The 25,153-nt window shown below is 40.1% G+C and overlaps 1 protein-coding gene and 1 long non-coding RNA gene across 3 annotated transcripts; one reads left to right on the forward strand and one right to left on the reverse strand.

Annotated features, from left to right (window-relative positions):
- Window positions 1-2,810: 2,810 nt before the first annotated feature.
- LOC140734313 (uncharacterized) lies at window positions 2,811-6,320 on the reverse strand. Its single transcript, XR_012100514.1, has 2 exons — window positions 6,183-6,320; window positions 2,811-3,182 (listed from the first exon to the last, which is right to left on the reverse strand). It is a non-coding gene; the product is annotated as an uncharacterized lncRNA (long non-coding RNA).
- On the forward strand, window positions 6,008-22,015 carry lamp2 (lysosomal-associated membrane protein 2). 2 transcript variants are annotated; one of them, XM_073058105.1, is made up of 9 exons: window positions 6,008-6,148; window positions 11,046-11,161; window positions 12,596-12,809; window positions 14,593-14,754; window positions 15,507-15,700; window positions 15,791-15,904; window positions 16,390-16,453; window positions 18,689-18,859; window positions 21,150-22,015. In XM_073058105.1, exons 2-9 carry the CDS (start codon window positions 11,159-11,161, stop codon window positions 21,287-21,289), a joined length of 1,062 nt encoding a protein of 353 aa, XP_072914206.1. In that variant the 5' UTR covers window positions 6,008-6,148; window positions 11,046-11,158; the 3' UTR covers window positions 21,290-22,015. The 2 variants fall into 2 exon arrangements, with proteins under 2 accessions (XP_072914206.1, XP_072914205.1); XM_073058104.1 differs by lacking the exon at window positions 6,008-6,148 and adding an exon at window positions 6,407-6,564.
- Window positions 22,016-25,153: the final 3,138 nt, after the last annotated feature.

Below are 25,153 nucleotides of genomic sequence, written 5' to 3' on the forward strand. Positions count from 1 at the left end.
GTCGGTACTTCTATGTATTGTTGCAAAAAACTATCCTGCACACATTTCACAAACTCTAAACCATCCAGCCCTTTTACAGAATGAGCTTCCCAATCTATGTGTGGAAAATTAAAATCTCCCACAATCACCACTTTGTGTTTACTACAAATATCTGCTATCTCCTTACACATTTGCTCTTCCAACTCACGCTCCCCATTAGGTGGCCTATAATACACTCCTATCAGTGTTACTACACCTTTCCCATTCCTCAATTCCACCCAAATAGCCTCCCTAGAGGAGCTCTCTAATCTATCCTTCCAAAGCACCGCCATAAGATTTTCTCGGACAAGCAATGCAACACCTCCTCCTCTGGCCCCTCCTACTCTATCACACCTGAAGCAACTAAATCCAGGAATATTTAGTTGCCAATCACACCCTTCCTGCAACCATGTTTCACTAATAGCTACAACATCATAATTCCAGGTATCAATCCACACTTTAAGCTCATCCACCTTTCTTACAATGCTCCTAGCATTAAAATAGATACATTTAAGATACTCTCCACCTCCTCCTCTCTTTTCATCCCTAGCAATGCATTCAAATTTATTATCCTTTTCTTTCTTCTCCCCTACAACTTCGGGCTGAGCGCATCCCTTCTCCATCACCTGCCTTTCCTCCCTCACACACTGTCTACTTACTTGCTCTACTGGTGAACTAACCTCCTCTCCCATAGTTTCCTCAAATTGATTTCCGCCCCCCCATCTTACTAGTTTAAAGTCTGCCCTGTAGCCCTAGCAAACCACTCCGCTAGGATATTGGTCCCCCCAGGATTCAAGTGTAACCCGTCCTTCTTGAACAGGTCACGCCTGCCCCAGAAGAGGTCCCAATGATCCAGAAACTTGAATCCCTGCCCCCTGCTCCAATCCCTCAACCACGCATTCATCCTCCACCTAATTCCATTCCTACTCTCACTGTCACGTGGCACAGGCAGTAATCCCGAGATTACTACCTTTGCGGTCCTTCTTCTTAACTGCCTTCCTAACTCCCTATACACTCGTTTCAGGACCTATTCCCCTTTCCTACCTATGTCATTGGTACCTACATGTACCACGACCTCTGGCTCCTCACCCTCCCACTTCAGGATATCTTGGACGCGATCAGAAATGTCCCGGACCCTGGCACCAGGGAGGCAAACTACCATCTGGGACTCCCGATCACCTCCACAGAACCGCCTGTCTGAACCCCTGACTATCGAGTCCCCTATTATGAAGGACCCCGTGCACATGTCATACAATCTCTTCTCCCTCCTGCCATCTGGGAAAAGGCTCCAAAGCATTCGGGCTCTTACGACCAGACTATATAACTGTTTCTTCCCCCAAGCTATCAGACTCCTCAATACCCGAAGCCTGGACTGACACCTTGCCCTACTGTCCTGTTTATTATTTGTTGTAATGCCGGTACTGTTTTTGTGCACTTTATGCAGTCTAGTTTGTGTACTGTGTCATGTAACACCATGGTCCTGAAAAACATTGTCTCATTTTTACTATGCACTGTACCAGCAGTTATGGTCGAAATGACAATAAAAGTTGACTTGACTTGAGATCCTGACAGACCCATTCTACTTGGCTACTGGAACCACTGGTATTGCCCATGGGCTCAATTTAACCTGGAAAAGAACTCCTTTAGCCTTCATACGATCTAACTCACTGATTACTTTATCATGGATGGTACAAGGAACCAGATGACTTTGTAAAACTTGGGTGCAGCATTTTCATTTAACACTATTTTACCCTTGATATATTTGAGTTTTCCAGTGTCATCCTTGAACACTGCTGTGGCATCATCCTGTAACTGTCTTAATTTTCTTCCAGTTGACTCTGTTGCAGGGATGTGGCATGCAAATTGTGGATGGATCTCCAATCAGGTTGTAGTTGTCTCAGCCAATCATGACACCACAACGCTGGCTCTCCTGCTTTTATCACATACATGCCCAATGTGTCTTGTTGGATGTTGTATTTAACTATTCAATTTCATTCCCACAGGAGTTATCTTTTCTGCAGTACAAGTTCTTAGTTGGATACTTACAGGCTTCCGTTCAGTATCTTTGAAATGTCATTCAAACTCATTTTGTGGAATGACTGTTCAGTCATTTCTGGAATGACTGAAACTGAAACAGTATCCAAATCCATTTTAATTAATTTGCCATTCATGTTTGGTGTTAGCCATATTGCTTGTCTCTTGTTAGTTTTCACACATATAAATTTTAGGGCTTCAGAGTCCTGTGTCACTCTCATCATTATCATATTTTTCATCAACAGCATGCAGATCAGTCCTTGTTTTGAAACTGCAACTTGACTTTTTAAACTTTTTCTCATCCCGGTGCAGTCCATTTATTTTTGTCTGCCTGGCATGCTCTTTGTGTGAGTCCTATTTAGTTGCATTTTCTGCAAGTTTCGGCCTTAAACCTGCTTTGGTCTGGTGTACGTGAGCCCCTGCCAGAACAATAACACAATTTGTTCGGCCAGGCAGGTTTATACTTAGACGTTGCAATTTTGTTCATGCCCATTTTCATTCCTGACTGCAACTCAACTGCATATCTGGCTGCTGTTTCCATTGATACTATGATTTCAACAGCTTTTATCAATGTGAGTTATGCTTCAGTTAGGAAACATTTTTGAATGTTTTCTGGTGTAGCCCCCGGGTCGCCTCAGGCTTGCTCAGCTCGCTTCCGTCCAGGGGGATCAGCCTTCGGTCCCGCCAAAGTGGGTAATCAGCTGGTGTGGATGCTGTGTGATGCCCCCACCACGCCAAATAACAGACAGTACACCATATGCAATTAAATGATTACACTTTATAGATCTTACTAGAACTAAGTGATTAATAACGAAACAGTATATATGAAGGTAAAGAAAAGGCGCCAAAACTTATCAAAGTCCAAACCACTTTGTGCACAACCGTTGGAGCTCAATTAATGAAGTCTTCTGGCCACCATTCGATCCCCTCAGACCTCCTCGACTCATAGCTCAGGACCACCCGAAGTGATCAACCAAGCACCCCCGGCACGTCTGTCTTCGTCTCCTCTCCTCGTCAAAAATCCTGGCCTCGGACCCCCGCTCGGGGTCCATTCCGTCGCCCAGCTTACAGCATCGCATTCTCTCTCTCTCACACCTCGCGCCGAATCCCCAAATGCCCGCCAACAACAGCTTACAGACCCAGAAGAGAGAATAACATTAATCCTAATTGGTTAACAAATGAATACAATCCCCGTTATCAGCAACTCTAAACCCAAACAAGCTGCGAGAGAAAGCACTTATCATAACAAAGAAGCATTCCTACTTTTAACAAAACAAAGAAGCCATTTTGATTAACATACGCAGTAACAAAGAAAAAGAAACCCCCTTACACTTGTAAAATTAATCTCTCATCTACAACCCCATCACTGAACTGATAATGCTCAGACACCTTCTTCAATTCAGCCACGTATGCTGAAATGGACTCTTTTTTTCCTTTTGATTCCACTTATGAAACCAACATCATTCTGACATCTGGTTCTAAATATCCCTGCATTACTTTCACGATATCAGTAAACCTCTTTTCGGCTAGTTTGGTTGAAGCAGTCAAACTCCAGAGCAAACTGTATGCTCCTCTACCCAAACTGGCTATTCAATTGCTTTAAAATACTGCTCAATTCACTCAGTATACAATAACCAGTTATCTTTTGTGCAATCAACTGTGTCTATCTTTCCAATGCAGGCAGTCATTTCTGCTTTTTTTCCCACTTACTTTTGTTATCACTCAGTACTCATTGTTTGTGGACCCCAGAATTTATCTGTTTTATCCCTTTAAAAAAAATCAGTGGTTTCTGTCCCTTCACAAAGGTGCGAGTGCTGCACCTTTCTTATTCAATCGTTTCTTGTTGTGTTTTTTAAAAACTCAGACGTCTCGCTGCAGTTGTCCCGGATTTGTTTGAATCTTACTTGTCACCACTGTTATGTTTTGTAACTCTAAAACGTAAAGCTAACTGAAGGAAAAACAAGGAAAGATTGGGACAAACATATCTAACTTAGTTTTTACTTTAGAAACATTGAAAACCTACAGCACAATACAGGCCCTTCAGCCCACAAAGCTGTGTCAAAAATGTCCTTACCTTAGAATTACTTAGGCTTACCCATAGCCCTCAATTTTTCTGAGCTCCATGTACCTATCCAGGAGTCTCTTCAAAGACCCCATTGTATCCACCTCCACCGCCGCCACCGGCAGCCCATTCCAACCACTCACCACTCTCTGCGTAAAAAACTTACCCCTGACATCTCTGTTCGTACTTCCAAGCACCTTAAAACTATGCCCTCTCATGCTAGCCATTTTAATCAAGGCACGCACTAATGAAGCCCGGACATAATGACATATACCATTCACGTACTTTTAAAAGTAACTCATAATGCATTACATAAACAACAAAATATTTTATCAAATAAGATACTTAGAAGATTACACAAATATTGCTGAAGTATTAAATATACAAGAAATTCTCAAAGGAGCTCAGTGTTCCTGTAAATGCAACTGAAAGCAGAGCTGGATATATAACAGATTGTTAGGAAAGCCTTCATTGCTGGAGCTTTTCAGTACAAGGGCCCACTTAAGTACTAAGTGCTGCAAAGGTTCATCAGACAGACGGCTGGGCAGGTAAAAGAGAAACAACTACAAGTAGACTGGTCTAAAGTTTATTAATGCAACTCCTTGACTTGAACAGACCCTTCTTAACCCAGAAATGCAAATTCTTTTTTCCTACAGCATATGACACAGCCAAAGATTTGTTTTATCCTGCTGTTCAAATGGTTGCTTTTTAAACTTACTCTGAAGCTCCTAAAACTGCAGCGTCACAAACATTTTCCTGCTCTAGCAGCAACGCACACTTCTTCCAATGGCTAGAAAACTGTACTGCAAATTCTTAGTGGTATCCTTCAGCCTGAAATTAGGGAGGCATTTGCCTGCTCTGAACTTAAATGGGGATTTGCATAAACTCGTCTACATAAGGTCATAGTCATTGAGATGTATAGCACATAGACAGGCCCTTTGGCTCACTATTTCCATGTCAACCCTCGTACTTGCTTGCATTAAGTCCTTGCCTTGCCTTGCCTTTTCAAGAGTCCCTCTAAGCTTCCCTTAAATGAAGTGATTTCATCTGATTTCAGTCTTCTGGAAATGAGCCTCACATATCAACTACTGTGTGTAAAATCCCCCTTAAGTTCACTTGAAAACTCTTCCTCTCATCTTAAATCTATGTTCCCTTTTCTATATCAGTACCATGAAAAATAAAGTATTTGATCACCTACTCTATGTACTTACATTTTATATTTATATTTATATTATATAAGAAATATAGTCACCCCCCCCCCCCCACCCCCCAGACTATCTAACCAAGGTACAGTAACTCAAATCATTCAGTCCAGGCAACGCCCTGGTGGATTTCCTATGTATTTTCTTCGGCACAATCATATCTTTCCTGTAAGTACAGCACAAAACTCCACACAATATCACAAGTGTGGTTTGTATATCTTGGAATTCAAATGATTTGAAATTAGTTTTCTATTTATAATCCGCACGCTGTTCAATCCCGAATTATGGGTACACTTCACTTCGACATCACCCTTTTTATTTTGTGTTCTAGACTCCTACATCATTGAATTCAATCCCCTAGAAATCACACTGAATAACTGATTAATAACACACTCCCGAGGGATTATTTCAAGTCATTTGTTTGTAAGGCTGCATCTTTGTCTCAGCAGTTCTACTCGAGAATTCTTCACGTAGGAACCAGAAGATTTGTATATTTTCGTATCCAAATGATTTGAATTTGGATTTGTCTTTATAATTGTTACAACGTTTTCGCTATTTGCGGGAAGCATTAATCAGCTCCGTCACGTGCAGCTATAAATTGACTCAGTACCCTAACTCGTGATCGCATAACGTCGCCAACACAGCAGGTAACAGAGCGAACACAAAACACGGCATCCACCATTGCCGCTGTTTGCATTTCATTTCGCTGAATGTTAAGATCGTCGTATCTATTACTGCGATACCAATGAAAGAGCACTTGTATCATCGCTCCAAAATTTATTAGAGATTTTAAATTGTTTTGAAAAATTGCTTAGATCACAACATTGCATACGTAAGTATTTCTGATTCCAGTTTGTTGAAAATACCTGCTTCCTAGAAGAGCGCGTGATTGCTTTAGTCAAGACACCGTCGTCTGATTGGACGATGGAATCAGTTCTCTTGATTAATTGGTTCGTTAATCACAATTGGTGGACTTCACACCGATCATTTCTTGAGCCCCTTCTGCTTCCCTATTGGTCAAGTAAGAAATCGCTCGGAGAAGGAGCCACAGCTGATTGGTTATTCTGCCCAGCTACGCGCTGCGCCGGGAGCTGATTGGTCGAGGGTGGCGGTGCGCTCATTGATCACGTGCAGCGCTGCGGTGCTGTAGTTGAGACGGTTAGGGCTTGGGGCGAAGTGTTGTTGTCTTGTCGGCTTTGGTCATGGGGCGTCGTGCCGTGAGCCAGCTCGTAATCTTGCTCCTTTCAGGTGAGCGGGTCCCCTCGGGGGTTGTCATGCTCGGCTACCCTGACGGGGAAGCCTGACGCCATCGCTGGCTCGCGTCCTGGCTCGGGCCTGACGTTTGTCTTTAAGTTTTCTTTAATTTATTTGTCTAGTCGAGTTGACGTGATCTCTTCATGAAGGTTTCCATTCTTTGCCATCCCTTTCATAGCGGTAGGTGATGTACAGTTAGAAATCCTGAGACACACCTTGGGATCGGTAACAGTGGACGTGATCCGTCGAATAGTTGGTATTTCCAGTACTGACATCTGTCTCGGTTCCAGTGCTTCAGCGATGGGCGCTTATTTGTCATTATCTCTTCCATCTGCAATTTTATTACTGAATCTTCGGTAAACCGAGAAAAGTTAGTGAGCTCCGAATCTGGACTAAGTTTGGTAAACTAGACGCCTTGGATACGCCCTGCCGCTCCTTGCTTTTATTCTTGTATCTCTTCGTACTACTACTTTAGGTTACACTTGGTTTGGCAGAATACTGTGACTTTCTGCTGTTATTTTCAAAAGGGAATAGATTAAACTGCTTATTTCTCTCCATAGATGCCGCCTGATCTGCTGAGTACCTCCAGGAGATTGTTTGTTGCTCCGGATTAACAGTATCTTCCAAATTTCTTGAGTTTATAGATCAAATTTGCTCAATTCCACCTGCGATTGTCCTGATTCTTAAATTCTATAAAAAAAAATGAGGTGCTGGCATCTGACATTTGTTTGCTGAGCTTTGGTGAGAAAGATAATGGTGTAAGCTCATTGGTAGTAGTCTGTGTTGGGGATTTTGGCATAGAGGGAGTTGCAAATTTTAAATTTGGGCAACTGGCATTTACGATTAACCTTAAGTTAAAATTGCTTTAACACCATACTGACAAAAAGAAATGATGAATTTTTGGAAGTTGTGTATTTTAAGAATCAAAGTTGGCCTTATAATTAGTCTTGGGTGAAATTTGTTTTTGCACAGCAGTATAGTGCAAAGATAAAATTGCTATAAATTACGCAATTACAATAGTGCAGAAGTAGTTTTCATGGAAATCTGATGGCAGAGGGGAAGAAACTGTCTGAATCATGGTGTATGGGTCTTCAGGCTCTAACAAAGTGTGTTCCATGAGGATGAGTTTTTGGTTTATAATTGAGCAAATGTATTGAATTGCAATTCTTTGATTCCCATTACCAAGGCCTGTTATAAAACAAGCTTTGTGGATTCCGTTAAGCTTCAGTGAATTTAGTCTATTGATGTAATTTGAAGATATTTCAAGTAGACTGATGTGTTTGTTTGCTTCCTATCAGATTAATTGGTAGTGATTCTTCTGTAACGTGTTCAGGGGCTATCTGACTTTCTGGCATGAGGCAAATGTGCTTTAAATTTGAAATTAATTTGTACAATCTATATTTAAACCTTTAATGGCCGACGCCTCATCAGAATGTGTGACTAGTGGAGATACAGTTTCAATTGTTTGTATTGAAGTTCTTATCCCTGGCATAGCTTTTGTCTGTGTTCATTGTGTTGCAATAAACATGTCATTGTTTTGGATTCTTTCCTAGGTCATGTGTCATTTCTGGACTTTAATTTTTGATCACTTTTGATTTTAATCCCCTTTCAGTTTACATCTGCAACATGAGCAGAGTCCAGCAAAGCTCTATAGTTTTGGAACAGTACCACATGTGATAGTTGATCATTAACCTGGCATCTTAACTAGCTAAATTTGCTATAGAAACTATCATAATCTTGGGTCATTGCAAGTGTCCCACCAGTGGGATTGTTAAACACGATAAATTGAGTTAATCTGGATGAGTTGCATTTCAGGAATACATAATATTGACACTAATTTGGTGTATAATTGGCTTCCTGTTTATTCTGTTAATGGCACTTGACTGTCACCATTTAGCAAGTATCATGTACTAATTTTCTTGCATTTGAATGCTGGTTATGTCAATTGTGAAACTAGATTCCCAGTTGCATTTGGAGAGTTGAATCTGGTTTGTTCTTTGCTGGAGTCTGTATGAAATCTGGCCATGCTTCATAGTCATGTGCCAGTTTGCCACTGTTATTCTCAGAAGGATCTGACACAGGATTTCTCCATTGATTGTAAGTGGGGATTCTGCAAAGATGTAAAGAGAACAGTTAGTTTAACTTTTACTTCAATGCAATGTTTTTAAGTGTGTTTAAGTTAGGGGTGTGTTCATCTGGAACAGAAATACCCTTCGGCATACTGAGTCTGTGCCAGTCGTCAAGCAATTACTAAGTGAGGTGGGGCCTTCTGTTGGTCAGTGTTGACAGTAAATGTTATGTTCCAGCTGTCTGTGGTATGCAAGCAAGGGAGTATGATATGGAGAGCAAACTGTTGCCCGTGTGGCAGGCTCCCCCTCTCCACACAGCTGATGAATCCATTGGAATGGCAGGGACTGGCACAGATGGCATTGCAGGAGTTGACGGTCAGTGTTGAACTCAACGTAGGACTGGCTTGGGCTTTCCAGCTCTGGATTTTTCCTTGGGGTTTTCTCCAGAAGCCTTCCCCATGAGTGGCTAAAGCCACAAGGCATCAGCGGTTTGAGATCAGAGTTTCCTTCTAGATGAGATACCGATCACAGTTGTTGAGCTCCATCTGCCCGAAGCGATTGGCTTTAAGGCACCAGTAATCTGCCTTTGCCCCTTGTTCTCTTCAGTGTAAAATGTTTTGCTGCGTTTAGTAACAAAGCCACATATGAAGGCCAGGAGCTAGACTTGGTTGTCACAGGCTATTTGAGATGCATGCCATGAGGAGCATTTTAATAGGTAGTGGGAGCTTATCCCCACTACCACCCTGGCTATAAGAACCTATTAAATAGCATGTATTAACATCCATAAATGCTATTTTGTTTTGACCATAGTCCCATTCACTTCCCTATCCTGGTCAAAATACTGAAAGCATTTACAAAGGCCTATTAATGTTACAGCTTTCATTTTTTACGTTATGGGAGGAGACCAGAGCCCCCAAAGCATTAGTGTTTTGAGTTGTTCGTGCTAACCTTCTAAGGCTCAAGTGGCATTTTGACTGCAGTCTGGGAATGGTCAAATACAAGCAAATATATACTTCAGGTGAGGGAAGGAGAGATAAAAAATAAACTAGTGTGATCTGTCTTTGCAAAATGGACCCGTTTTGATCATATAATGCCTTAACTGGCCGAGTATGGTGGCAAAACAGGTTTAAATGTGTAATTTATCTTAACTTGGTGCCTGTATCTTTGAGAACTAGTCATGCATTTCTTAAAATTTCAGATTGTGTTCATTTGCAAGTCTCATTAGTTAAGATTCAGAAATGTATCTTTATTGTAAAGATTGACCCTTTTTATGTCACTTCACTGTGTTCTTGCTGCAGGTCAGGTAATATAGGGTTGGCACTTAGGTTGTCGTCCTCCCTCTTTCATGATTGGAAGAATGCTATTGTATTGTAAAATACCAGATCTGTAACTTTGCTTTGAATTATGAAGTTGTGATGTATTGGCCTAAGTTTGGTTGGTGCTAATGCCAAGACAAGTGGTTATTACAAAATGGGTGTCTGCAGTGCGCTGTAGCTTTCAAGTAGGTAACTTGCATGTCAGATCAAAGAATGGATGAGGAGTCATTGATCACGTCACTTAAAAAGACTACTAGATGAAATTTGTTTAAATGGGCTGATATTTGCCATTATGGGGATGCCAATCCACTTGAGAATCCTAATCCATAAACTGCTCAAGGACCTGACATCTATTGTTGCTGTAGTAGATCTTGACTAAACTTGAATACCAAATCAGACTATAGGCAGTATTTTGTGAAGTTTTGGCTCAAAGGTACCACTGCAAGTATCCTTGGTATTCATTTTTAAAAAATCCACAATGTGATGCACAATTCTAGTTACCTCATTATAGGAAGGATGTGGAAGCTATGGAGAGGGTGCAGAGGAGATTTACCAGGATGTTGCCTGGTTTGGAGAACAAGTCATATGAAGCAAGGTTAGCAGGGCTGGGACTTTTCTCTTTGGAGTGTAGAAGAATGAGAGGGGACTTGATAGAGGTCTACAAGATTATGAGAGGCATAGATAGGGTGGGTAGTCAGTATCTGTTTCCCAGGGCACCTGTAGCAAACACCAGAGGGCATATGTACAAAATTAAGGGAGGGAAGTTTAGGGGAGACATCAGGGGTAAGTTTTTTTTTTACACGGAGGGTTGTGAGTGCCTGGAATGACTTGCCAGGGATGGTGGTGGAGGCTAAAACATTAGGGGTATTTAAGAACCTCTTGGACAGGCACATGGATGAAAGAAAAATGGAGGGTTATGGGGTAGTGTGGGCTTAGTACTTTTTTTAAGGATTATATGGGTTGGCACAACATGGAGTGCTGAAGGGCCTGTACTGTGCTGTAGTGTTCTATGGTGAGTTTGCAGATTAACTGACCTTGAATGTTTATTGCAAGGTAACTCAATGAACAATATAGTACTTCTTATTTTCAGGATTTTTGCTGACTGAAGCAGTGAAGATTGAAGTCCATGACAAGGATAATAAAACCTGTATATATGCTTTTCTATCAGTCAACTTCACTGTCCGTTATGAAGGAAATGAAACAATGGTAAGTTATTTAACTCCTTGTGTGATTGCAACAGCAAGATTGGAGCAATTTCAGTTCCTGCGGTTGATTTTCAAGTCCTTCTTTTCTGGATGGGTTACAAGGTTTGAGTGGAAATTTGACTCCTATTTGCTTGCACATTAGATTTTTGACAGCAAAAACATTGAGCTTGTTTGTAATAGTCTCTAGACAAAAATTACTTGAATATTGACTACTGAATCTTTTTTTTAAAAAAAGAAACATTTGCTTTCCCTTGTTGCACTGGATACCATAATGTAGTTAGCATAATCATTAGTGAAACAACTCTTTGCTGTAAGTCATTTAACAATATTGTTATTTACAGTAGCTACTGAGCTTCAGGGAATGGGTACTGGTACCAGTTATCTTGGAAATGTGGTAATTGAGTAATTAAGAATAGTTGTAAAGATTCGACTTGAACAAATTGTTTAATGAAGCAAGGTATTTGCTTTGTTTAGTTTCATTACTATCCAAGTAGTCATTTAATGCTTGAAATTACCATATTTAAAGATACTTGAATATTTTGAAATCTTTGTCTAAATACGAGTCAAGTTTCAACTTATCACAAGAAATTGGTTATCTGCTTTGTATTTTTTCATTAAGTGGAGGCTGCTTTGCTCAGCTAATGTAACTGGACACCTCCCATATACATTTCAGGATCCATCCTGGGTACATTGTTGTGGAGAATGGCCGTACTATAAATGAATACTGTATGGACTCAATTTCTAGATCAGTTTGAATTTGTGCTATTTAAAATATCCAGGCCTGCAAATCATTGGGATCAGTCATGTTTGGCATGGAGCTGTAGGTGATAAAACAGCTATCGCTTTTAATTTAATTGAAAATAATTCATATTTACACTGCTTTCAATGTGTCAGATTTAAAAATTACTGCCAATTGTCCGCAAATGCATTCTGATATTCAGTTAGCTCATTGGTTAATGTTCAACTGTAGGCACTTAATAGGCAATCCTTAAATATTTGGTTATTTATCATTTTTTGAGACTGGGGGCTGGTTTTGGGGTTTGCAAGGTTTGTTGCTTTTTTGTGTCTGGGGAGTGATGGTATTTCTTTTCAACAGCTCCCATGGTTTTTCTGTATTTTGTGGCTATCTGGAGATAACAGATTAGTTGTTCATGACTGTTTTGACAAAATGAACCTTTGACCTCTTTATTTGGAACCAGTATTTGGGATGGGTGGTGGTTGAGCTGAAAATTGATTCATCTGGTCATTGCCAAGTTATTAACTGTTAATGTCTTAATTTCCATTTTTTCTAAGAACTTGCCTGTGATACTGTTAATCCCAGCTATTGAAAGGAGCTTGGGTTACTTGGCTTATTGATGGTCCAACTGAGCCATTGCAGGGATAATCATTCTAACATCAACATGCCTATATAATGATTTTTGTCTACTTCATCTAGGAAAATGCGACATTTCTACTGCCTAATTCATTATCATCAAATGGAAGTGTCTGTGGTGGAAATAATTCGGCTCCTTTGTTAAAATTGGACTTTGGACCTGGTCATTCTTTGAGTTTAAATTTCTCCCATTCTGCTGGAGCATTTAGAGGAGATGTGTTGACTTTCACATACAACACCAGTGATGCTACACTGTTTCCTGGAGCAAAAAACAAAAGTATGGTTTTTATTTTTACTTTGTATAGTGGGTTGAACAATAAGTTTAGCAACAAATGTTCCTAACCAGCTGGCCAGGAGAGCAAATTTGGCAATCTGTTGCCTAACCATCTCAAAGTTTGACATTACTAGGTAAATGGCAATTTTTAAATATACAAAATATAAACAATCCTACTCCAGGATTAGGGGAATTTCCATTGGTTTATTTTGATTATCTGAAGATACTATATGCTTTGTATCTCTCATAGTTGTTGCCTTTGCACTAATATGTTATTTTTGTGGCTCTTTGGGACACAGATGGGGACTATTGCTCTAAGGAATTTCTGGTTTTAAGAATCTAGTTACTTTAATTTGCTGTCATTGGATATATTTATGCTTAAGAAGAGCAGTGTGAGTTGCCTCTGACTATTGCAAATTTCTGCTGATGTACCATGGAGAACATTCTAACTGGATGCATCACTGGTATGGAGGGGCCACTGCACAAGATCAAAATAAGCTGACAAGTGTTGCTTATTCCATGTCCCAGCATTGAGGACGTCCTCAAAAGACAATGCCTCAAAAACTTGGTATCTGTCATTAAGAACCCCCATCAACTAGGACATGCCCTCTTCTCATTGCTACCATGCAGGAGGTGGTACAGGTGTCTGAAGAAACACGCTCAATGATTTAAGAACAACTTGTACCTCTGCCATACATTTCTAAATGAACAGTGAACCCACTTACTTTTTTTTGCTCTTTTTGGATTACTTCGTTAATCTTATTGTAATTTGTATTGCAGTGAACTGCTACCACATAATAAATTTCATGATATATATGCTATTGATATTAAACTTGAGGCTGAAAAGAAATTTCCTTAGTGCCTCACATATTTCTTCCCCTTTTAATTTCTGCGGTTTTTCTCAATGGGAAATGCATGTGTTACAGTTGCTTAGTTGAAATTTGTAATCACTTGCTAATGCATTTTTATACATCCTTTGCTGCTTACTATATCTTTCAATCCTTGTGTCTACAAATTTCTTTTTACTCCACTACTATCTTTTAAGTTTCCTAGCTGTATTAATGTTTTCTTCAGTGATCATATTGGAGCAATGAAACATCTTTCATCAAATCAAGCCCATATGCCATAATTTGATCTTACTGAGAGCAATATGGTAGGGGTGGGGGGGAAGGTGCAGAGAAGAAGAGATGGACAAAGGCAGTTATCTTGGCCAACCAGTCAAACTAATACGATGTAAAATGACTGTCTACGTGGCATTTTGCCCATTGGTAAATTTGCCTACAGGGTATACTTGAGGAAATCAGAAGGTTCCTTTCTGCTAAGAGTACCTTGGGTATATTTTGATGACTTAAGTGACATACCAAGATTTGGTAACTTTTTAATTCACTATCACTTTCGAGGTGTGTGGTTATACCTGGCACACAGCTTCCTTAAATTGATCTTGTGAATAATGGAGCAATTAGATTTTGAAGTTTACTTAAGCCTAGAAGCCTAGCTTTATAAAATGAAGGTCTGAGTTGGCACATGACCATTGTCGTAAGGCTGAATTGTACTACATGAATTCAGAAAATTATCTGTGAGCATTTGTTATCAAGGAGGGTTCCATGAAGCAATCATGCCATTCCTTTTTATCTATTTATTCCTTGAGGCTCTTGCTCTTCAGAGAATGTTTGATCATTACTTGCTGTGATTAATACAGGGTGGATGTATTTTTCACTCCATGAATATTGAGCTAATATCCATTTTCAATGCATTTCATGACCTCCATTTTGTTCCATCATTACAGATGTAAACAAAGTTTCTGTGGATTCCCTAATGGAAAAGGCACCACTCAACACAATTTACACATGTAGAAGTGCTAAAGCTATTGCAAAAAAAGACGTAATCATGGTTTTTTATGATGTTGGTATTCAAGCCTTTGTGGAGAATGGAACAATTAGCAAAAATGGTGAGATGCCCCATTTAATTGTTATTTTGGCTTCCTTTTATGTAATGATGCCAGATTTCAGTTCTGTTTTTAATGTTTACAATGGCTCAAAAATCTGTGCTGTGGCACTGATTCAAGTTGACATTTAAAAGTAGAATCTTAACCATTAGTAGGCTATTTCATCCTGCCTCCCACTTTGCTATCTAGGCGCATTAGGTTCCAAAGTGAATACCTGAAATATGGTCACTCCAGCCAATGATTTCTCAAATTTAATAACTTCTATATTTGCATTTCAACTGCACTGGATGTTGTACATTTCAATTTTTTTTTTTAAAGGTCTGTTTGAATTTCTTGCCACAATCTATTTTAAAGTAGTGAATTTAAAAGCTTCATTTTTTTTTCTTTTCAGTATATGATACTTGGACAGAAAGGATAGGATGACCTGCTTTTAGAGTTGGTGATCCATTATTGATGTGACCCAATCAGATACCTAGTTCAGGTCAATGGCTCAAATCAGGATGAAATACTTGGTATTGATGCATGTCCTCAATTCTTACTCAATGTTTAGCTTCATCCTTGAGCTCACGTGCTATCAGCCTGTTGTACATCTAGTTTAGTTTAGACAGCATTACAGGGTAACTGAACCCAATCATATGTAGGTGAATTTTTGTTCTCACCCAAATGGACCTCAAGATGAGCTATGTGGTGAACGATTTATTGACTGAACTACCTAATTTAATATTTTAGTGAGAATGTTTTTTCCTTTTTTACAGAATCTATCTGTAAGGCGGATATTCCTACTACTACGCCACCTCTCACAACATGGACAACCTCAACCATGACCCCAACTACATTACCACCATCACTGCCAACAGTGGGCAACTACACCCTCAAAAATGGCAGTAATGTTTGTCTCCTTGCCCATATGGCCCTACAGCTGAATCTTACCGATAAAGATGATAACCAGGTATTTTTTGTTTTGCATTTTTGATTGTTGGTTTTTTTTTACATTACAAGCAAATAATTTCTCCTTTTTCTATTATCCAACCTATTTCAGACACAAGTGATTAATATTGATTCGAATTCTACAGCAAGTGGGCACTGTGGGGAACAAGATGCTGCTCTTCTGCTTGAAGATATAAACACAACAATTCTATTTCATTTTATTGTGGTAAGCATTCACCTTCATTAAGGGGAACGCAGATGAATGCAAGATGTCTTGTTCTAGACCAGACTATATTGATCAAACTTTTCTAGGGCTCAGGAAGTAGTAAGACTTGGCAGTGGCACAAGATAAAACAATGGACTAGCGATTCACATAAGCTTGTTTTGGGAGTTAAAAGGGATGGGGAAAAATGTATAGTTTCAGTATATTTTTAGGGAACATTACCTTTAGTTTGCCAAGTTAACCATGGTTCAGCATTATAACCAGTTATTCATACATAGTACTTCCATTTGTCAAACAGCAATTGGAAATAACAACTATCGTCTTCCTTAGCTTGGGGAAATTTGATACATTAATATCTGCAATTTAGTTGTAGCATTATCTTTTGATACAAGATTTTCTAGGTCTTTTATGGTGTCTTAATATCCTTTGATTATATTCTCCTGAAACATTTCAGCATTTTTGCATACTTGTGTAATATTTTGTTGCAGGAGCAATCAAAGTTCTTCTTAAAGGAGGTGAAAGCTAATAGAAGCCTGGTTGTAAATGGTTCAAGTAAGTATTGTCAATTGCAGTAGTTGAAGGTAAGCTTGGCAAGGTTATCAGATTGTCCATCCAAGATATTTCATCTTAATCGGAAAGGTGACTAACATGAAGTTTCTTTCAAATGAGAGGTTATTGAACTAAAACAACAACAACACACAAAATGCTGGTAGAACACAGCAGGCTAGGCAGCATCTATAGGGAGAAGCAATGTCGACGTTTCGGGCCAAGACCCTTCGTTAGGACTAACCGAAAGGAAAGATAGTAAGAGATTTGAAAGTAGAGGGGGGAGGGGGAAATGCGAAATGATAGGAGTAGACCGGAGGGGGGTGGGATGAAGCTGAGAGCTGGAAAGGTGATTGGCGAAAGTGATACAGAGCTGGAGAAGGATCATGGGACGGGAGGCCTCAGGAGAAAGACAGGAGGGAGGGGAGCACCAGAGGGAGATGGAGAACAGGCAAACAACTAAATATGTCAGGGATGGGGTGAGGAGGGGCATTAACGGAAGTTAGAGAAGTCAATTTTCATGCCATCAGGTTGGAGGCTACCCAGCCTGTATATAAGGTGTTGTTCCTCCAACCTGAGTTTGGATTCATTTTGACAATAGAGGAGGCCATGGGTAGACATATCAGAATGGGAATAGGATGTGGAATTAAAATGTGAGGCCACTGGGAGATCCTGCTTTTTCTGGTGGACCGAGCGTAGGTGTTCCACGAAACAGTCTCCCAGTCTGCGTCGGGTCTCATCAATATATAAAAGGCCACACCGGGAGCACCAGACGCAGTATACCACACCAGCCGACTCACAGGTGAAGTGTCGCCTCACCTGGAAGGACTGTCTGGGGCCCTGAATGGTGGTGAGGGAGGAAGTGTAAGGGCAGGTGTAGCACTTGTTCCGTTTACAAGGATAAGTGCCAGGAGGGAGATTGGTGGGAAGGGATTGGGGGGACGAGTGGACAAGGGAGTTGCGTAGGGAGCGATCCCTGCGAAAAGCAGAAACGGGGAGGGAAAAATGTGTTTGGTAGTGGGATCCCGTTGGAGGTGGCGGAAGTTACGGAGAATTATATGTTGGACCTGGAGGCTGGTGGGGTGGTAGGTAAGGACAAGGGGAACCCTATCCCGAGTGGGGTGGCAGGTGGATGGGGTGAGGGCAGATGTGCGGGAAATGGGGGAGATGCGTTTGAGAGCAGAGTTGATGGTGGACGAAGGGAAGCCCCTTTGCTTAAAAAAGGAAGACATCTCCTTCGTCCTTGAAAGAAAAGCCCCATCCTGAGAGCAGATGCGGTGGAGATAGAGGAATTGTGAGAAGGGGATAGCCTTTTTGCAAGAGACAGGGTGGGAAGAGGAATAGTCCAGGTAGCTGTGAGAGTCTGTTGGTTTATAGTAGATATTGGTAGATAGGCCATCTCCAGAGATGGAGACAGAAAGATCAAGAAAGGGGAGGGAGGTGTCGGAAATGGACCAGGTAAATTTGAGGGCAGGGTGAAAGTTGGAGGCAAAGTTAATGAAGTTGACGAGCTCAGCATGCGTGCAGGAGGCAGCGCCAATGCAGTCGTCGATGTAGTGAAGGAAAAGAGGGGGATGGATCGACCGGTATAGCCTTGGAACATGGACTGTTCCACAAAGCCAATAAAAAGGCAGGCATAACTGGGACCCATACGGGTGCCCATGGCTACACCCTTGGTTTGGAGGAAGTGGGAGGAGCCAAAGGAGAAATTATTGAGAGTAAGAACTAATTCCACTAGACGGAGGAGAGTGGTGGTAGAGGGGATTTGGTTAGGTCTGGAATCCAAAAAAAAACCGAAGAGCTTCAAGACCATCTCGGTGGGGGATGGAGGTATATAGGGACTGGACGTCCATGGTGAAAATAAGACGGAGGGAGCCAGGGAACTTAAAATCATTGATAAAATTCAAAGCATGAGAAGTGTCATGAACATGGGTGGGAAGAGATTGAACAAGGGGGGATAAGACAGTGTCAAGGTATGCAGAAATGAGTTCAGTGTTTATTGAACTAAAATGTTCTTTACATAACTGTTACCTGATTTTGGGTGTTCTTGCTGCAAGTGGTGTTGCATATGATTCCATTTAGAGGTTAGGCAGAAGTACTGGGAAGCTATTTGATGCAAGTGCCCATGCTCAACCGCCCATTTGGTTATGTTTCAATTCACATTTTGAGTAAAACTTTAATTTGGAATTGGTTTTAATGTTGAATTCTTTTGAATTGAGTAGGTCCACTTCTCTTTTCCAGCAACCATACTTCAGTACAGCAATAGTAGCCTGAGATACTGGCAGGCATCTGTTGGAAGTTCATACATGTGTCAAAGGGAGCAGAGGCTGAGGGTGACTGACCAGTTGGTTATTAATGCATTTAAAGTGTGGATCCAGCCATTTGACTTGAAGTCTGGAGTATTCTCCAGAGGTAAGTGTTTTTCTGTATAGTAACTGTAAATGCAATTGTTTGTGATAATTGACTTCTTACATCCCTCACACATGAGGAGTAAAAATCTTTGTTATATCTCCATCTAAGTGTGCAATCATAGTAATTTATAATTTGTAATAAATAGAACAGTCAGTGTGAGTTCATCAGTCTGATGGCCTGGTGGAAGAAGCTGTCCCAGAGCCTGTTGGTCCTGGCTTTTATGCTGTGGTACCAGTTCCTGGATGGTAGCAGCTGGATTAAATTGTGGTTGGGATGGCTTGGGTCCCCAATGATCCCACGGGCCCTTTTGACAAACTTGTCCTTGTAAATGTCCTGAATCATGGGAAATTCACAACTACAGATGAGCTGGGCTGTCTACACTACTCTCTGCAGAATCCTGTGATTAAGGGAGGTACAGTTGCCATACCAGGCAGTGATACAGCCAGTCAGGATGTTCTCAGTTGTGTCCTCAACTGCCTGAGATGAAAGAGGCGCTGTTGTGCCTTTTTCATAGAAACATAGAAAACCTACAGCACAATACAGGCCCTTCAGCCCACAAAGCTGTGCTGAACATGTCCTTATTTTAGAACTACCTAGGCTTACCCTTAGCCCTCTTTTTCTAAGCTCCAAGTATCAGTCCAGGAATCTCTTAAAAGACCCTATCATTTCCGCCGGCAGCCCATTCCATGCACTCACCACTCTCTGCGTTTTTTAAAAAAAAACAACTTACCCCTGATATCGCCTCTGTACTTCCAAGCACCTTAAAACTATGCCCCCTTGTGCTAGCCATTTCAACCCTGGGAAAAAGCCTCTGACCATCCACATGTTCAGTGCCTCTCATTATCTTGTACACCTCTATCAGGTCACCTCTCATCCTCCATCGCTCCAAGGAGAAAAGGCTGAGCTCGATGCAATGCTCCTCAGACAGGATGAAGAGGTCAATACTCCCCAATGCCATTAGGCTTTACAATTCTACCGCCAGGACTTAAGAACTTTTTAAAAGCTATTATTAATGCTTTTTGAGACGGTGATTTAGATGCATATCATATTTTTTTACTGAGTTAAGTATTGTATGTAATTAGTTTTGCTACAACAAGTGTATGGGACATTGGAAAAAAAGTTGAATTTCCCCATGGGGATGAATAAAGTATCTATCTATCTATCTATCTATCTATCTATTCTCATAAGGCATGCTCCCCAATCCAGGCAACATCCTTGTAAATCTCCTCTGCACTCTTTCTATGGTTTCCATGTCCTTCCTGTAGTGAGGTGGCCAGAACTGAGCACAGTACTCCAAGTGGGGTCTGACCAGGGTCCTATATAGCTGCAACATTACCTCTTGGTTCTTAAACTCAATCCCACGATTTTTGAAGGCCAGTGCACTGTATGCCACCTTAACCATAGTCAATCTGTATAGTAGCTTTGAGTGTCCTATGGACTCGAACCCCAAGATCCCTCTGATCCTCCACACTGCTAAGAGTCTTGCAATTAATGCTGTGTTGTGGATGTCGAGGGACTCGAAGCAGTTTACCCTCTCAATCCCAGATCCATTAATGTCAATAAGGGTTAGCCCAACTCCATTCCTCCTGTAATCCATAACCAGCTCCTTGGTTTTTGTGACAGAGGGAGAGATTGTTTTCTTGACACCACTGTGTCAGAGAGATGACTCCTGTCACTTGGTCTTTTTACTCCTGTTCAATGTGAATGCTAAAACTGATTGTCAACTGGTAAATATGAAACAAATGTAAAGAATTTGTCTTTGTTCTTTCCTTTCTATTGCCACATGATAACATTTGGTATCTTGAGTTTACTTGTGCTGCATTGGTATTTACAATGAAGTGCTGAAACTTTGGATCCCTTTACCAATAAGTAGTTGAGCCCACAAGTCCAGCTAATTTGGTAATCTATGTTGAACTGAGTATCAGAAAGATTAGAAATAGGCATTCTAGATTTAACTGCAAACCTGAGGCAACAGTATATTTTTCATCTTGTGACTCATGACCATTCAACCCATTAAAGTCATTGCTAATTTGGAACATTCCTATTAAGTCCATTTCGTTCAGTCTTGAATATTTCTCATGCCAGCAGTTCTCCTAATTGTTTTCCTTACTCCAACAGTATCCTGCTTTAAGTATGGATGGGGGAGAAATAACTTGGCAGTTGTTTAAAACAATTCAACTGAATAAAACATCATACTCTAGCTAGTTTTTAAAAGTTATGAAACTTTCACCAACTTAGAGCTGTTTCCTTGTGCGGTGACTAGTAACTAATGTTTCTGTTTAATCCACAGCTGAAGAATGTTCTCTGGATGATGACAGCATTCTTATTCCTATTATAGTTGGTGCCTCTCTAGCTGTCTTAATTGTAATTGTTATAATTGCTTATGTGGTTGGTAGAAGAAAAAGCTATGCTGGATACCAGACACTCTAGATTTGGTCTGTCATTTAATTAGTGATATAATTACATGATGGCTATTCCGTAGGTGCAAGTCCTTGCCTCTCAACTTTAAAATTGCACTAGGCCTTTGCCAAGTCTTTGGGGCTGATGAACTTGCACCTATACTTTCTGGAGATGAAATGTTGAAAGCACATTGCTGGCATTGAAGGCTGAAACTTTGCTTTAGACTTCATGGCATTACTCCAAGGAAATGAGTTTAGTCTAATAAGTCTGTCTTGGTATCTGACTCCTCTGATTAACGCTTCTGAATGACTAATATTTGCCAGCAATGGTTCTAACATTTCTTCCAATTTAAAGAATAAAATTGAATGTTGTACAATCAATCCTAATTTAGCTTGTTTGGGTGTACTGTGGAAAATGTATAAATGTTAATAATGTCTGTGTATATAAGTTTGAATTTGCAAAAAAAAATAAATTTTAAAGACGTTTGCTAGGTGCCTTGAATTGTAGAAACTTTTCCAAGTTTGTAATGTCTGTCCTAATTGGCATGTGCAAATATTATCTAATGTTAACCATTGACCTCTAATTTTGCAACCTGGAGCTTTTTCACTGCACACTAGACACAGTGAAATTGTGAACATTTTGGCTTTCATCTTGGTATTGTAGCTTAGATAAAGTGCAACCTTTTCCTGTAGTACATTTTTATGTGAAATTCAACTTGCATTTATAATAAAGAATCCTCATGAAGTTTGTACAGTTTTATTTTGGGTTGAGATTGTAATTTTTACACTTTTTAATAGGAAGCAACATCTAGGCAGCCTGAGCATTTGGGGGCATAACATTTGGGGACATTTCAATTTTTTTCTGTTCATTTTATGGAAATGTAAAGGCATGTCACTCAACAACAAATTATTAACCATATTATTCACCATTTTAATTTCAAAATGCCATTCTGGATTTCTTGTGCATCACTAGTAGTCATTAATTTTCTCAAATGAAGGTGATTACTGCATCTACTTTGGTCATGAATCCATTTGATGCATATGACTACCTGTAATTGTGGAATTGCTGAGCAATGGAACTTGGTAGCTGTATTAAGCTCCACTGTTCAGCTAACTTTAATCATTTGCATCAGAGATTAAATGTACTTCTGGTTTGTCTTTTACAAATTTGTTATTTTGTAAGCTTGTAGAAATTTGCATTGCTTTAGATTGGCAAATGGCACAATGAGCAAATATCCATGTGCAGTCTGTTTCCTTGACTTGTGGTATAATCTAATTGACATGTACAAGGAATTTTTGAAGCTGCTTGCTTCTTGCTTTCAGAAATATAATGTCAAACTAACCTATCTTGAAGTTACTAAATGTGTTTTGTTGCATTAAGCCTTAATATTCAGGTTGAATTTGGATTAGGATAAAATCCTGAACAACTTGGTTTATGGGCTTTTGCAGTTTCTTATGATTTTAAATAAGCAGCACAAGTCAATTAAAAATTCCATTAGTGGGATTGGGGGTGCACTGGAAACTTTGGTCCCTCCTAGCTCTATCCAGAATACATTTTGACCTTAAAGACAATGAGTCTTTAACAAGCAGAAGATAAAATTAATGCTTTGAGGCTTCAAATTAAATAATTGGATTACTCTACAGTCTTTTATTTCAAATCTTGATAGCTATCTTCAGTCGACTTGATTTTGAGTGATTATTTTTGAAATAATTATGGCCCCCAATTTTTGGTCTTGAGTCTACAGCTTTGTGTAAATCCTAAATTGTTCTCAGTGTATCTTGATGGAGATGGAACAGCCAAGTTCCTACTGTTTCCAGTGTTAGTGATTTTAAATTTGCATGCTTCAAAGATTTTGTACTGGTTTCGTGATTGCTATTTTCCATTTGCAGTCAGGTTACAACATGCCTAACATGCAATTGAATAACATGGGCAGCAATTTCCATCTAGCTTGGTTTGTTCATTAATATTAGCCATAAAGTTTATGTGGATGTTCATGACTATGAAATTGAAGTTGTATTTATAAATGACATTTCAGAGTTTGCACTACTATGTTCCTTCAAACTAACAAATCTACACAGCTGAAGAACATCCTCATTCTGAGGGTTTCTTGTGTAATTGCTTTTGAAACTGCATTATGCCTGTTAATTGTCATTGGCTAATTCCTGAATTATATACAACAAATCAGTGCATCTAACCCTTACTGTTTGCTCCATTACTTTCTGTACAAAGTTTCCAGTTTGTGGTCAGAGACAAAGGTATTAAGTTAACTTGTTTGTATTTATTTTATTTCTGCATCATAAGGGAATAAAAATCTTTGCATCTTTTGCAATGTACAAGCAATAAGAATGTGAAATTTGAGGATATTGTTCAAATACTAAAATTGTATACATGTACAGTCAGATACACAATCTGATTGATGTATTCATAAATCTGATGGCCTGGTGAAAGAAGCTGTCCTGGAGCCTGTGGTCCTAGCCTTAATGCTGCAATACTGTTAGCAAAACGGTAGCAGCTGAAAGAGTTTGTGGTTGGAGTGGCTGGAGTCCCTGATGATCCTTCGGGCCCTTTTTAATCCCATTGCTGTGAATGTCCTGAATAGAGGAAAGTTCACATCCACAGACACGTTGGGCTGTCCATCCCACTCCGCTCTGCGTTTGAGGGTAGTACAATTCCCGTATGGGGCGATGACACAGCCAGTCAGGATGCTCTCGATGATGCCCCTGTAGAAAGTCCTGAGGAGTTGGGGATTCGTGCCAAACCAGCTGTCTGAAGTGATAATTTATATATGATCCATTTATTTAACAATGCATTTGGTCAATAGTGATGGTCACAATGCAGGTTCAAGTTATTCAGTATCATTTACTACTTGGTACTCTCTATTTTGGGATGCAGAAACTGGCTTTGTATGCGATTGGCACTGAGCAATAAATGGAAAATCAAAATGTCACATTCAGTGTTTGAATTTTTTTAAAGTTAGTCTTGCAATGTTCAACTATTACATGCATCCTTCAAAGGAAAACGTTAAAACATCTTTCAATATGAAACTACTATGCGAAAGAGTGTGAACGGATGTTGCTGCGGTTCTGTATTATATATTTAAGGTAAAATGGAGGCCAGCAGGTATGTTAGATATTGCAACATACAAAATGTTATAGAAAAGAGTAAATGGTTGACATTTCAGACAGAGCCTTCATCAGGACTGGAGCAAAAAGGTGAGTCAGAAGAGGGGAGGAAGAAATGCAGGGTAGTAGGTGATGGGTAAAACTGGGTGAGAGGTGAAGTCAAGAGCTGGGGAGTTGATTGGTGACAGATAAATGACTGGAGAAGGGGGAATCTGAAAGAGGACAGAAACCTGTGGAAGAAGGGGCAGGAGATGGTGAAGGGGAGGCAGGGGTCTATTACCAGAAGTTCGAGAAATTGATGTTCCAGCCATCATGTTGGAAGCTACCCAGACGCAATACAAGGTGTTGGTCCTCCAACCTGAATGCGGCCTCATCATGGCAGTAGAGGCGGCCGTAGACTGACACTTTGGAATGGGAAGTGGAATTAAAGTGGGTGGCCACTGGGAGATCTTACTTTTTCTGTCATGTTAAATGGTCATTGGAGGCATGAAGAAAGCAGTCATGGGGGGATTTAGTAAAAGTAATAAGTTTCTGAATGGCAGCCTTATCTCAAAGTTCAAAATAGATTTATTAAGGTATGTGTGTTACCATGTACAAGCTTGAGATAAATTTTCTTGCAGGCATACTAATCAATGAAAGACTGCACCAAAAGGGCAAACAACCAATGTAGAAAAGGCCACAAACTCTGGAAATAAGAAAAAAAGTAATAATACCAAGCATGAGATGGAGAGTCCTTGAAAGTTGGGCAGTAGGTTGAGGGAACCTATCAGTG

This window comes from Hemitrygon akajei, chromosome 10 (assembly GCF_048418815.1).
Source record: "Hemitrygon akajei chromosome 10, sHemAka1.3, whole genome shotgun sequence".
In the NCBI taxonomy this organism is placed as follows: Eukaryota; Metazoa; Chordata; class Chondrichthyes; order Myliobatiformes; family Dasyatidae; genus Hemitrygon; species Hemitrygon akajei.